Source organism: Brachyhypopomus gauderio, chromosome 5 (assembly GCF_052324685.1).
Source record: "Brachyhypopomus gauderio isolate BG-103 chromosome 5, BGAUD_0.2, whole genome shotgun sequence".
NCBI classification, from domain to species: domain Eukaryota; kingdom Metazoa; phylum Chordata; class Actinopteri; order Gymnotiformes; family Hypopomidae; genus Brachyhypopomus; species Brachyhypopomus gauderio.
The window spans coordinates 24,108,342-24,122,429 of NC_135215.1; the positions used below are offsets into that span (position 1 = coordinate 24,108,342).

General features: G+C 42.8%; 1 protein-coding gene across 3 annotated transcripts in view; it reads right to left on the bottom strand.

Annotated features, from left to right (window-relative positions):
* nrf1 (nuclear respiratory factor 1) overlaps window positions 1–14,088 on the bottom strand; it is a 53,244-nt gene that overhangs the window by 1,508 nt on the left and 37,648 nt on the right. Inside the window, exons 1-7 of one of the 3 annotated variants that reach the window (XM_077006599.1) lie at window positions 8,155–11,793; window positions 6,348–6,506; window positions 5,875–6,081; window positions 4,217–4,318; window positions 3,940–4,097; window positions 3,781–3,830; window positions 3,210–3,334 (exon numbers count right to left, since the gene is read on the bottom strand). In XM_077006599.1, coding sequence (XP_076862714.1) covers window positions 3,231–3,334; window positions 3,781–3,830; window positions 3,940–4,097; window positions 4,217–4,318; window positions 5,875–6,081; window positions 6,348–6,506; window positions 8,155–10,461 — 3,087 coding nt within the window. In that variant the 5' untranslated portion in view covers window positions 10,462–11,793 and the 3' untranslated portion in view covers window positions 3,210–3,230. Of the gene's footprint in view, window positions 1–3,209; window positions 3,335–3,780; window positions 3,831–3,939; window positions 4,098–4,216; window positions 4,319–5,874; window positions 6,082–6,347; window positions 6,507–8,154; window positions 11,794–14,088 lie in introns of those variants that run through there. The other 2 variants (XM_077006598.1, XM_077006600.1) reach the window with 2 other exon arrangements.

Here is a 14,088-nt window from a genome sequence, read left to right on the forward strand (position 1 = left end):
TATTTGGTTTTAACCGTAAAAACTGGGGGGGGGGACCAAAGCCGGCTTTTGAAAAAGTGGGGGGGACATGTCCCCCCCGTCCCCCCCCAAAATTACGTCCGTGATTACAAGAATGGCTATAGTCTACTTAGAAATATGACAATGATTACAATATTATTCTTAAAATAAGAATACTACTACTCTATCCCAGTCCACCAATCAAATTAATGTTTGCAAGTAAAGAGACAAAATGGGGGAAGGCATCTTAGGCATAAAGACCCTGTTGAGACCTGTGATATAATTCTTGTATAGTTTTAATATAAAATACTCATTAAAATCTCCTTTTGTAAAATATTCATTTCTGCAATCAAATTAAAAGCTTGCCAATTTTGCATGTGACATACATGAGTATTCTTGAAAAGGATAATCAGATAATATACACTGATAATAATCAGATCATATACACTGACAATAAATATCTATATAAGTCTCTCTGTTCAACAGAAATAATAAATAAACAGTTTATATATAAACATGCAACATTATTAACACTGAAACAATACTAAATAAAATATGTCCTATAAAATGATATGATTTATTAAAACACAATTGCCATAGAACTGGACATATTTATTGAAAGATATTAAAAATGTCCAGTTATGGATCTGTCAAGTTAACTTTTCACTTTGACAATTTACTTGACAAAAAGAAATAATAAAAAAACAACAAACAAAAAACACCATTTTTATTGTATCATGAACAGTTGCAGAACTTGAGAACATAGAGCAGGTTTGTGCAGTATATTCAATAAATAGACAAATGGCCTTCAGTTGGCTGGTCATCTGAGACCATTACAGGAAAGGGAGTTTGTGTATGTGTCTGTGAGTGAGTGATTATGTTGCAGTTCATGTTGAGAGCCAGTGCAGTAAGCAGAGAGGTGATGCAATACACAAGGAAATGGGCAGGGCTACTGTGCTGCACTGCAGTGTGAAACAATGAGGCAACATCCACGCCCAGCCCGTACCTCTCCCCCATCTAACTAATATGAATTGTCTTCTTTGAGACAGTTTTCTTTAGATTTCCTTGTTTTGCTTTTGAGATACCCTCTCAATAACTTCATTGACCTTGGTTGATTAAAATTAATGTTTAAAACACTGATATTTATTGATTATTTTATTGATTTAATTCACTTAACATGTGCCATGTCTTAAGTTATGTACACCATGTAAAGTGTCCTTGAGTATCCTGAAAGGCGCTCATAAATAAAATTATTATTATTATTATTATTATTATTAAATTTGTTTTGACATAACGTTGTTGCTCAGTATTTAACTGTACTCAGTTTCAATTGGGTTGCTACAATACACCTAGAACTACACTGGTTTGTATAATGTGCCTGAATAATGTGCCTAAATGATTTCAATGGTTTATGTGAAGCATCATTATAATGTGAAACACTTCCATTTTCCCCCTCAATCACCATGACATTGAGGACTGCTGAGGGGCAGAGTAGAAGGCACTAAGTAAAACAAATTAGTCCCAGGCACCTTAGGCAGACCACTTCAAAGCTGCCCATTTTACTGATTGAACAGGTCAATAAACTCAGACTGCCTGGAAAGTGTCTGCCTTTGACTGCACTCTCTCCCTTTCAAAACTATGGTATCAAAAACATAAAAAACAAGATAATTTACATTGTAAAAATTGTGCAAATCCAGTCTTTACTGTGTTTCACCAAATGCATACCATGGTTAAATTTGTGCCAAAGCACCCCTTATTACTATGACACAATGCCTTCAATCCAAACAATAATCATTCTAAATGTTCTGCCTTTTTAAAGATCCCGTTTACACAAAGAGATCTGAAGCATGTTCTGCTTGGGCTTAAAAAATTGTGCATCTTTTCATTTGCTTAATTTTTAAGTCAGCTTTGGGGATATTCTCTTATTTGAAGTATTTTCATTAATCCAATGTAGATAGTTCATTATTTAAATGTAATGATTAACAAATGCTGTCTTTTTCACAATCACCCCATTCTTTTAAACTCTGTGTGAGTATGTGCAAGTGTTCCCAGGGTTGCTTTGCTCAAGCTAGCTGACAGCTGGTCTTGTGATTAGACTATGCACTGATAATGGAGAGGATCAAAGCCCTCTAAGAGGGCCCATAGGGACCAGCCAGCCACCTGTGGTCACAATGGATTGGTAGGGGGTGGGGAGCACCAGGACTCCAGTAGGCTAGCAATAACTAGTAGGTATAGTAATTACTGTCTATTATGCAAGAAAACCATTACAATAAGTTATAATATGCAAAAGGTCTGAGTACTAATAAACTTAATGAATGTACTTTCTTTAAGATGTATATGGTACAGGTATCAGTCCTTCATCAAACGTGTAAACCACACCTTCGGAACAAAGATGCAACAGAGTATGTAAAGACTACTTCACAGTTGTGGCAAAGCATGGATTAGTGAGAAGTGTGGAGGCTGGAGCGGGTAATACAGGTCACACATGCACACCATCTGTCCTAGGAACATCAAATGGATTATTACAGACCAGCTTGGCTGGTCTGCACATCTACTCTCTCTACTCTTGTATGACATTATAAAACATATTCTACATACATAAATACTGATCTTGACACCAAATGGTAATGAACTGTATGCTGCATTGCTTGCACACCTTACTATTATTACAGCATCTGTATGGCAACTTATTATAGCTATAGAAGGCCAAGAGATTTCTCTAATAAGTCTATTATTTGTGATGATGTATTCACATACATGTTGCAAGAATATTATTGTCACTTCGAGTACTAAACACTGGTATATAACACAGGGAAGAACATTGATGTGTAACTATATCCATTAAATTGTTAAGACAACAATTCCAATAGCTATTATAGATAGGGAAACATCTAATTTGTTTAAAATGGTAATAAGCATTATAACCATATTTACAGTGTAAATACAGTTACTCTTTTACTGATGTAAGAATAAGCCACTGCACCAATAGTTTATTATTCTGTCATGTTGTCTGATATTTTCCATGACAACAGCCAACTTTTATTTAGTATCAAAATGGCAGTCCTAGAACACTGTGAGTGTGCAATTGTGTTATATTAACTTTTTTATATTTCAATAAAAGTGTTAAAAACACACACATTTACCTGACCCACTACCCCAAATGTTGTGCAAAGCACTGTGTACAAGAAGGTAAAATATGATGAAGTTTATACCATTGGCATCTTGCACTCCAGTCAGAGCTCCCACTGCAGCTGCCGTCTCTCCTGCCAGAACGATCTGCCCACCTCCCTGAAGAGTGGCCTCTGCCAACGTGGCAACTGCATGGGCTGCTGCCTCACTGTTAATACACACACACACACACACACACACACACACACACACACACACACACACACACACACACACAACGCTGATACAAACACTATTATTATTATTATTCTATTATTATTATTAATAACAAGTTCCTTAAGTCAGTTCATTCAGATGTATTTTTCCTAATGTCCAAATGGTTTTCTCCTTGCTCTTTGTGACTAGTAGATAAGCTTTACAAAACAAATCAATAGATCCTTTATGTGTCAACACTAGTCAGTGCATACTGCCCTCTACTGGATGGATCTTTGCTCCAACCATCCCTTCTGACCAGTACTGTCTTCAGCGCATTAACTCTTGTGTGCCCAAAGCATAGAGGATAATAGATCCTCAACCTAATTAGGTTGGGGGAGGGGGAATAGGAACAGAATGTTCCAGTTGTAGTGCTGCTGTCTGTTCTCTATTACTGCTTACCTGTGATAAACAAGATGTAAATGAGCCAGGTGATCCCATGTAACAGGTCTCTAAAGAAATACACTTGAGAATAGGACTGTGCTAGGGACTAAGGTTGTTTCATATTTTACAAAGCCCTCTTTTCCCCCCCTCACAATTTACAATCCATCCCTTGTGTACCTGTTGAGCGCCATGGTAACGGTTGCTCCTGGCTGTATCTCCTGGGAAGCAGCAACAGCAGCCTCTGCTAAGGAAGCCACTGCTTGAGTGGCCTCTGAAGCCTGTGTGGTCTGGATAGTCATCTCACCTCCCTGCAGTGTTGCCCAGTTCTGCTCAACCTGAAAGCAAGAGAAAACAAAAACATTGTACATTGTCACCAGAAGTGCAAGTGAGAGAGGATATGCATATGCCCCTAAAACATTTAATGCACAGTATCTGTTGTTTTTCCTCTTCTTACCTCCCCATCTGTAACTGTAGAATAATTGACCTGGGCAACAGTAACAGTTCCTGGCAATTCTGATGCATCAGTTAGTGTGGCGACAGTTGCTCCAGTGCCCACCTGTTAGGTAAAAAATAATAAATGTGATGCTGAAAGGTTGATCAAATTTAGCATTAAATATAGAGGGACTAGGAATTAGAGTAAAGAGAATTGGAGAAGTAATCCACTACACCTATATTGTGTACTGTACTACATTGGACTGTTTTTAGCATAATGTAATAAAATATAATGTAATAAAAACAGTCCAAAGACACTCCAAAGATTGTAATAATTAAAACATGTTAGTACGGCAAGTACTAACTAAAAAGTACTGTCTCCCTTGTAACATATCTTAGTTCTATCTCCTTTGTATGCTCATAAATTGTGTACAAAATAAGATAGTAAGGGAAGTACACAAGAACATAAATTACCTACTATTGTTTACATTTGCTTTTAAAAAGAAAATAATTTTAAAAAGTGGAATGGATCAACATTTACTGATAGATGTCCATTACATGTAAACACTCTCTCTCTCTCTCTCTCTCTCTCTCTCTCTCTCTCTCTCTCTCTCTCTCTCTCTCTCTCTCTCTCTCTCTCTCTCTCTCTCTCTCTCTCTCTCTCTCTCTCTCTCTCTCTCTCACACACACACACACACACACACACACACACACACACACACACACACACACACACACACAAAATCTGTATTAAAGCACCAGGATTCCAGCACCTTTGGTGCATGTTCCTTTTAATACAGCCCAAGAGGCATAAAAGGCACACAGTAATAAAGGCACTGAGCCCACTTTATTTCCACTGCACCACAGCATCAATTAGGCCTGACAATTCCAGATGCTTCAAGATTCAAAAACTGGCTCATGATCATATCGATCTCTCACTTAAACTATGATAATAGCATAATTCATTTTGTTCCTTTCATTGCTCACTTACTGTTTGTTAACTTCTCATTCTATGTGTTATTTCACTTTAAAGTATCCCAGCAAATGTTGTACATATATACTGTAAAGCGCTTTGAGCTGAACTTTAATGAAAGAATTAACAAAAGATTCTTGTTTTTACTGAACTGCCTAGCTGACCAACTGAGCAACTAAAGCCTATCTGTTGAAATCACCATGTGCAAGGGGTCTCAAAATCATGGTAATTACTGCTGTTTTTATTATCACTATATTTGAGCATGTTTCATGAGGAAAGAAACATATTTATTACAAGAGATGCAATGGACATTTGCATACTTTCTCTCTCCCCTGTCAGTTACAAAAATTATCCAATCATGGGTGTCTTTGAGCTCATGCATCAGATGGGGACAGATATTACTATCCTCCAAGTGTGTTACCATCGCTTGACGTTACATAAGCCGCAGCTCAAAAGATGGCTGCTTTTGGCTTCGAAAAAGCTCACTGACAGTTGTCACTTTCCGCAATTGGCAGCTATTGTGTGATGTGGGAGAATTCACTAACAGATGGGAATTGGTTACAAAATATGGGATAAATAGGGTGAAATAGGGAGTAGTAGGCCATGTTAATCCATTGCACTGAAGTCCAGATACTTCTACAAATGCCACTAAAGAAAGTAAGTGTTCTGAAAGGGAAACTTAACAGTCCAAGCCTCAATGAGCTCACCTGTATAAGCGAGACAGTTCCATCAGGATTACTGATCGTCTGCACCACCGTTTGTGAGGGCACAAGGTGTGCAATGCTATGTGTAGCTGCTGCAGCAACTTGTTGAGAGTTGACCTGCTGGTCCTCAAAGGCATAGAGTAGATCCTCTCTCCCATGCTGCTTGTAGCAGTTCTTAACAATTGTCCTCAGAGCCTGTGTCCATGACACCTGTTTTCAAAGGTGCACACTCACAAATTAGATGCTATGATGTAATATTTGTGTCATATCATTTCTAGTGGCAGCCATTTTTACCAGAGAGGCATAACTCTCCTGTGACAAACTACAGATCGTAATGTTACATTTTTGACCTTCCAAAAAAATAAATAAATAAATTCTAGAAGAATTTCTGCATCCTAATAATAGGATGTAGCAGTTCAGAGTCAGAGAGAGTTTTAACCCACTCTGACTTTGGACTTATATTATAGTGGCCATACCCGCTGTTTCTGGTCCTCTGTGCGTACATCACTTCGCACATTAGCCCAGGGAATGTCCTCTGGCCACCAGATAGGCTTGCAGCTCTCCTTACCCCAGCCAGGCTTCCCCCGGCCTGTTGAGTACTTCAGCATCTCAGGAATAAAAGCACGCAGCTGAGCCTGGGGAGAGGAAATGAACCAGTGCAACCTTAATTTATGTTCAGCAGCTGAGAGACAAAAACCATGAGCAGTCTCTCCAAGTTCAAACAATCAATTTACAATGTAATGCATCAGTGGAATCTATAGAAAGAGAGAAAAGAGTTCACCTGTCAAATGCTTTCTGAAACTTGCTGATAGTGGCCAATTTTTTCAAAATACTGAGGCACCTTTAGAAGTCCCAAGTAAGCATAGAGACATCCACTCTGGTTCACATCTATGGCGTCACTGCTCAGTCTAAATTATTCAGCCTTTTCACTTATTCAGCCGAACACCAAAAATGTATTTATTCTTGCCATTTTTGACAGAGTAATTTCATTTGCCGAATATACAATTTGGTTATGACTATAATCTTTGAAGATATTCGTGCTGCTTTGTTACCGTGTCCAAAAAGATTACTTCGCTATGCTAGGTATGTAGCTCGGGTTATTAACAGATGTGAACTTTTCAGTTTTAATCTTACTGATGTTTAATTCCTTTTGAATCTCCATTACTTTTCAAAATGTCAACATCACTTTCAGAGCATTAACAGAGTGTAACGTTTCACTCTATGCCAGGGGTCACCAACGTGTCATGTCGACCATGTCGCCCGCGAGGACGTCACGAGTCGCCCGCGGGCTTGTTTTAAAAATAGCTCACTATAGTGCCATGCACCAAAGCGCTGCATCGTTTATGTTTTTGCTACTATTATAGATTGTCCGCGGTTGCTAGCGGTCTTCCCGCTTAGCAATTGACACTCGCACACCCCCCCCCGATTGATGCGAATTCATCTGGTAGCCCTACGCAATAATTGGTCTCCAAGAAGTAGCTCCCAGTTTCAAAACGGTTGGTGACCCCTGCTCTATGCTCTCTTAGTCAATGAATCTTGTGTGTCCTCTCTCTCCCAGGCTATGCTCTCTTAGTCAATGAATCTTGTGTGTCCTCTCTCTCCCAGGCTTATGTCATCTGTCCCATTCACCTCCTGGGGAATGGAAGTGCTACGCAGCATCAGGAAAGAACTAAGAACTGCAGAGAGGTGGTAGAAAAAAAGTCACCTAGATTCAGATCTCACCTCATATAAATCCCTCCTTTCAAAATTCTAATCATATCAGTAAATTCAAGTCAAGTAGTTTTTATTGTCAATTCTGCATATGTACAGGACATACAGAGAATCGAAATTACGTTACTCTCCTTCCAATTTTCAGCACAAAAAACAACACTAATGTATACTGAAGTAAAAAATAAAATTATCAATAATACGAGTGATACAATACTGTGCAACGATAACTGTACAGAGTAAACATGACAAAAGACATGAAATGGGACTTTAGTGCAATAGTACAATACAAGGGTAGTGATGGGGGATTAAGAGGGAATAACTACCAGTGTAAAGAATGAGCCATTGTACAATATAATAGTTATGGCTGGTAGTTGAAAGGTTTAGTGCAGTTCACAAGAGGGTAAGAAGTGCAATGTGCAATGTGGGTGGTAGTGCATGTATGAGATGTGTATGTGCATAACAGTCCTTGTAAGTACAGTTTCAGTGCTGTGTTGGTCAGGATGCTGTATGAGTGTGTGCTGGGGTTAGGAGGGGGAGGGGGGGTAGAGTTGGGAGAGAGTTCAGCATCCTCACCGCCTGGTGTATGTGGCTGTCCTTCAATCTGGTGGTTTTAGCCCTGAGACTCCGCAGTCTCCTCCCTGATGGCAGCAGGCTGAAGAAGCTGTGTAGTGGGTGTGTTGGATCTCCCGCCAGGCGGAGGGCTTTCCGTCTGAGGTGGGAGCTGTATAAGTCCTGAAGTGAGGGGAGAGACGTACCAACGATCTTTTCAGCTGCGCTCACGATGCGCTGGAGGGACCTGCAGCAGGATGCCGTGCAGGCTCCATACCACACGGTGAGACAGCTGGTCAGGATGCTCTCTATGGCCCCACTGTAGAAGGTGTTCATGATGGGGGTTGGGGCACCGGCTCTTCTTAGTTTGCGGAGAAAGTAGAGCCGCTGATTAGCCTTCCTGGCTAATGATGCTGAGTTGGTGGTCCAGGAGAGGTTCTCTGTGACATGCACACCCAGGAACTTGGTGCTGCTCACCCTCTCCACCGCAGTATCGTTGATGAACAGGGGAGTGTGCTGTGTGCGAGTTCTCCTGAAGTCCACAACAATCTCCTTGGTTTTGTCGGTGTTCAGAGAGAGATTGTTGTGTTCGCACCAAGAGGCCAGGCGGCTCACCTCGCTCCTATAGTGTGTCTCATCGTTGTCACTGATGAGACCCACCACCGTCGTGTCATCCGCAAACTTGATGAAGAGATTGGAGGGGTGCTCTGGTGTGCAGTCGTGGGTCAGCAGCGTGAACAGAAGGGGGCTCAGCACACATCCTTGGGGAGCCCCTGTGTTCATTGTGATGCTGTTGGATGTGTTACTGCCAACCCGCACTGCCTGTGGTCTTCCGGTCAGGAAGTCTAGCAGCCAGTTGCACAGTGATGTGCTCAGCCCCAGACTGTCCAGTTTGTGAATGAGCTGTTGGGGGATGATTGTATTGAATGCCGAACTGAAGTCGAGGAACAGCATTCTGACGTAGGTGTCCTTTCTATCCAGGTGTGTATGGGCTGAGTGTAGGGCAGTGGAGATGGCATCACCGGTCGAGCGATTAGACCGATATGCAAACTGGTAGGGGTCCAGAAAGGGGGGGAGGGAAGACCTGATGTGGTGCATGACCAGACGTTCGAAGCACTTCATGGGGATGGAGGTTAGTGCAACCGGACGGTAGTCATTGAAGCAGGATGGAGATGCCTTCTTAGGGATGGGGATTATGGTGGTGGCTTTGAAACGGGTGGGAACCACCGCCTGACTCAGGGAGATGTTGTAGATGTCCGTGAATACCTCTGCGAGTTTCCAGGCGCAGTTCTTCAGCACACGACCGGGAATGTTGTCAGGCCCAGGAGCTTTCCGAGCATTGACCCCACTGAAAGCTCTCCACACGGTGTCCGAAGACAGCCACAGCCCCTGGTCGCCAGGAGGAGGGATGGATCTTTGGGCAGCTGCATTGTTGGGTGTTTCAAACCGTGCGAAGAATCCTTTCAGGTCGTTAAGCAGAGAGATGGTGCTGTCACAGGTCTGTGGAGGGGGTTTGTAGCCTGTGATGGTCTGAATTCCCTGCCAAAGATTCCATGTGTCTCTGCTGTCACTGAAGCGTAGAGATATCCTCTTGGAGTACTGCCTCTTCGCTTCCCTGATGCCACGGGACAGGTTAGCCCTAGCTGTCTTCAGGCCTTCCCTGTCTCCTGCTGTGAAGGCAGCATTTCTGGCCTTCAGGAGCCTGTGGACCTCTCCTGTCAGCCATGGCTTCTGATTAGCATGAACAGTGATGGTCTTGAGGTCAGTCACATCATCAATGCATTTGGTGATGTAAGCCGAGACAGTTTCTGAGTATTCATGAATGTCTGTTGTGGAGTTGTGGGTAGCAGCCTCTCTAAACATGTTCCAGTCTGTCGTGCTGAAACAGTCCTGAAGTGCCTCTGAGGAACCATCTGGCCACATTCGTACCTGCTTAAGAACTGGTTTGGTGACTTTAACCAGTGGTCTGTATGCTGACATTAGCATAATGGTGAGGTGATCGGAAGCACCAAGGTGGGGAAGGGGGGAGGCTTTATAGGCTCCTCTACGTGTGGTGAAGACCTGGTCTAGTGTGTTGTTACCACGGGTTGGAAAGTCTGTGTGTTTATATAGACCAGAAAACACACTCTTTGGGTCTGCGTGATTAAAATCTCCAGCCAGGATGAGAAAAGCATCAGGGTGTGCTGTCTGCTGTTCACTGATGTGCTGGTACAGTTCATTCAGTGCCTCACTCCTGATGTTGTTGTTGGTGCTCGGAGGGAGATAGACCGCAGTGATTAGCACGGCTGAGAAATCTCTCGGTAGATAGAACGGTCGGCACTTTATAACCATCAGTCTACTACCGGTGAACAGAATTTGCAGACCACAACAGCGTTACGACACCAAGCATCGCTAATATAAACACAGACTCCACCACCGCGGGTCTTACCGCCTGCAGCGAGAGATCGGTCCGCCCGGTAGCATGTTAGCCGCTCAAGCTGAACGACGTGGTCCGGTACGCCGTCGTTGAGCCAGGTTTCCGTAAATACATAAACACAACAGTCTTTCACGGACTGACTGAAGTAAGCGTATGTAGTCCAGTTTATTGTCCAACGATCGCACGTTGGCCAGAATCATGGTGGGGGTAGCTGGTTTGTGTGGGCTAGCCGCTAGCCTCGCTCGGATGCCTCCACGCTTGCCCCGTCTCTGCCTCCTATCCCGCCGCTTGTGGCGCTTCCCCGGTGGGCGAGATGCGGCAGAGGGAGTCGGTGGGGGTGCCCGTGACCTGAGCAAGCTGCAGGCTCCAGGACTTCACGGAGTTCTTGGTTGGATTCCAAAAATGAGTTTCTGCCGGCTTCAAGCAGAAACTCCCGGCTGTATGTGCGTTCCGAGACATGAATGCACGACAAGGACGTACAAAAACACAAATGCCGATTCCTCGGGAGAGAGAGAAGCCGCTGCGTGTGCATGCGCCGCCATGTTGTGTGTATTGAATTCAGCATACTATGGAGAAAAATTGTGTCATTCACATCCAACCCACGCAAGATATTTAGTATTTTTTCTTCTTTCCTTAACCCTTCCCCAACATAATTAACTACAGACTGGTATTACCTCTCTCTTTTCTATCAAAAACTCTGGAACAAGCAGTCTATGCCGCCTCGGTCAGCAGCAGCAGTGCTTATGTCGTCCTCATACTCATTAGTGAGTTTACCAACTGAGGGTAGTTTGTCTACTTATAATGTGTACCAGCATGTTGCTGGTTATTGGGTTTTTTTTTTCCATTTAACCTTCACGGCTTTATTTTGGAACACCTTTGGTTATTACACCAAAACCCCCGTTTTACCTGAGACTTGTGTGATCGTTTCCTTTTTTATACAAGTTCCACCCACATGACGGCATGCTTGGCAGATATTGCTTCATGGATGATCGCTAACCACTTGAAGCTCAACCCTAGCAAAACTGAGCTTCTGTACATTGCAGGGACCCAAAACCCACACAACGACCTCAAAATGTCTTTTGAGAACACCCTGTCAACACCATTACAAACTCAAAGCCTGGGTGTAACTTGGACAACCAATTGTCCTTCTCAACACATTTCAAACCTGACCAGATACAGTGGGGAAAATGCGTATTTAGTCAGTCACCAATTGTGCAAGTTCTCCCACTTAAAAAGATGAGAGAGGCCTGTAATTGACATCATAGGTAGACCTCAACTATGAGAGACAAAATGTGAAAAAAAATTGAGAAAATCATTTTGTCTGACTTTTAAAGAATTTATTTGCAAATAATGGTGGAAAATAAGTATGTGGTCACCTACAAACAAGCAAGATTTCTGACTGTCACAGACCTGTAACTTCTTTTTTAAGAGGCTCCTCTTTTCCCCACTCATTACCTGTATTAATGGCACCTGTTTGAAGTCGTTAACAGTATAAAAGACACCTGCCCACAACCTCAGTCTCACTCCAAAATCCACTATGGTGAAGACGAAAGAGCTGTCGGAGGACACCAGAAACCGAATTGTAGACCTGCACCAGGTTGGGAAGACTGAATCTGCAATAGGCAAGCAGCTTGGTGTGAAGAAATCTACTGTGGGAGCAATAATCAGAAAATGGAAGACCTACAAGACCACTCACTACTAATCTCCCTCGATCTGGGGCTCCACGCAAGATCTCAGCCCGTGGGGTCAAAATGATCACAAGAACGGTGAGGAAAAATCCCAGAACCACAAGGGGGGATCTAGTGAATGACCTGCAGAAAGCTGGGACCAACGTTACAAAGGCTACCATCAGCCACACACTACGACGCCAGGGACTCAAATCTTGCAGTGCCAGATGTGTCCCCCTGCTTAAGCCAGTCCATATCTAGGCACGTCTGAAGTTTGCTAGAGAGCATTTGGATGTTCCAGAAGAGTATTGGGAGAATGTCATATGGTCAGATGAAACCAAAGTAGAACTATTTGGTAAAAACACAACTTGTCATGTTTGGAGGACAGTGAATGCTGAGTTGCATCCAAAGAACACCATACCAACTGTGAAGTATGGGGGTGCCAACATCATGCTTTGGGGCTGTTTCTCTGCAAAGGGACCAGGACGACTGGTCAGTGTACATGAATGGGGCCATGTATTGTGAGATTTTGGGTGCAAACCTCCTTCCATCAGCAAGGGCAATGAAGATGAAACGTGGCTGGGTCTTTCAGCACGACAATGATCCCAAGCACACTGCCAGGGCAACAAAGGAGTGGCTTCGTAAGAAACATTTCAAAGTCCTGGAGTGGCCTAGCCAGTCTCCCAATCTCAACCCCATCGAAAACCTTTGGAGGGAGTTAAAAGTCCGTGTTGCCCTCCGACAGCCCCAAAACATCACTGCTCTAGAGGAGATCTGCATGGAGGAATGGGCCAACATACCAGCAACAGTGTGTGCCAACCTTGTGAAGACTTACAGAAAATGTTTGACCTCTGTCATTGCCAACAGAGGATATACAACAAAGTATTGAGATGAACTTTTGTTATTGACCAAATACTTATTTTCCACCATTATTTGCAAGTAAGGCTGGGCGATATGGAGCAAAAATAATACCCAAATAGGTAATAACAAAGAGGCAGTAATAAGTCAAATCTACGTCCCAAATGATTTGAGCGAGGAAGAGAGGCGGGGCAGGGCGGAAGTTGTTAAAAAAGAAACTCAAGTAAATTCACTATTCATAGTGTTGTGCGTGAATGATGCGTTCATTGAACACGCTCATTGTGTTCGTTGAACTGAATGCAACACATTTTTTAATAACTTGAACGTGAATTAGTTCACGTTGTGTCATGAACGGTAGACATCACTGTAAATCAGCGTTTCTCAAAGTGTGGGGCGCGCCATTTTGGTGGTGGGGCATAGAATTTCCCCATCTTCTGAGGTGGGGAATTATTGAAAAAGTTTGAGAACCACTGCTGTAAATGAACGTTGGAATTTGTTTTCCATTGAAAACTGAGTGACATCTGTTTTCTCTTTTGAAACGCAATGAGAGATTAAGTGGTGCCACTTAAATCATGTATCACCAGACAAATGGTTTTGACGTTGTGTGCGCAATGCATTGTGGGCAACGTAGTGTCCGGCTGAGAATAGTTAACATACTGGCTAGTTAATAACATACTGGCTTCCGCACGACGTTACCCGTGATGAATTGCAGCAGAGCGGGGTAGGCATAGCACATATAGTACGTATAGTGATTTCTAGCTTGTAGTTGTCACGTCTGGCTCCGCCCCTTCTAGTCTCGTCGTTTTTATGTTTTCCTTGTTCTTGTCACGCCCCTCTGTTTCAGCTGTTCCGTGTTAGCTCGTCTTAGTTTTACAAATGTGTGTGTGTTTGTATTGCCTATGTAAAGACTATACCTTCGGGGATCATTGTCGTTTCTTTATCTCCTAGTTGGTGTGTATATATAGCCTATGTCCAGACTATACCTTCGGGGATCACTGTCGTTTCTTTATTTCCTAG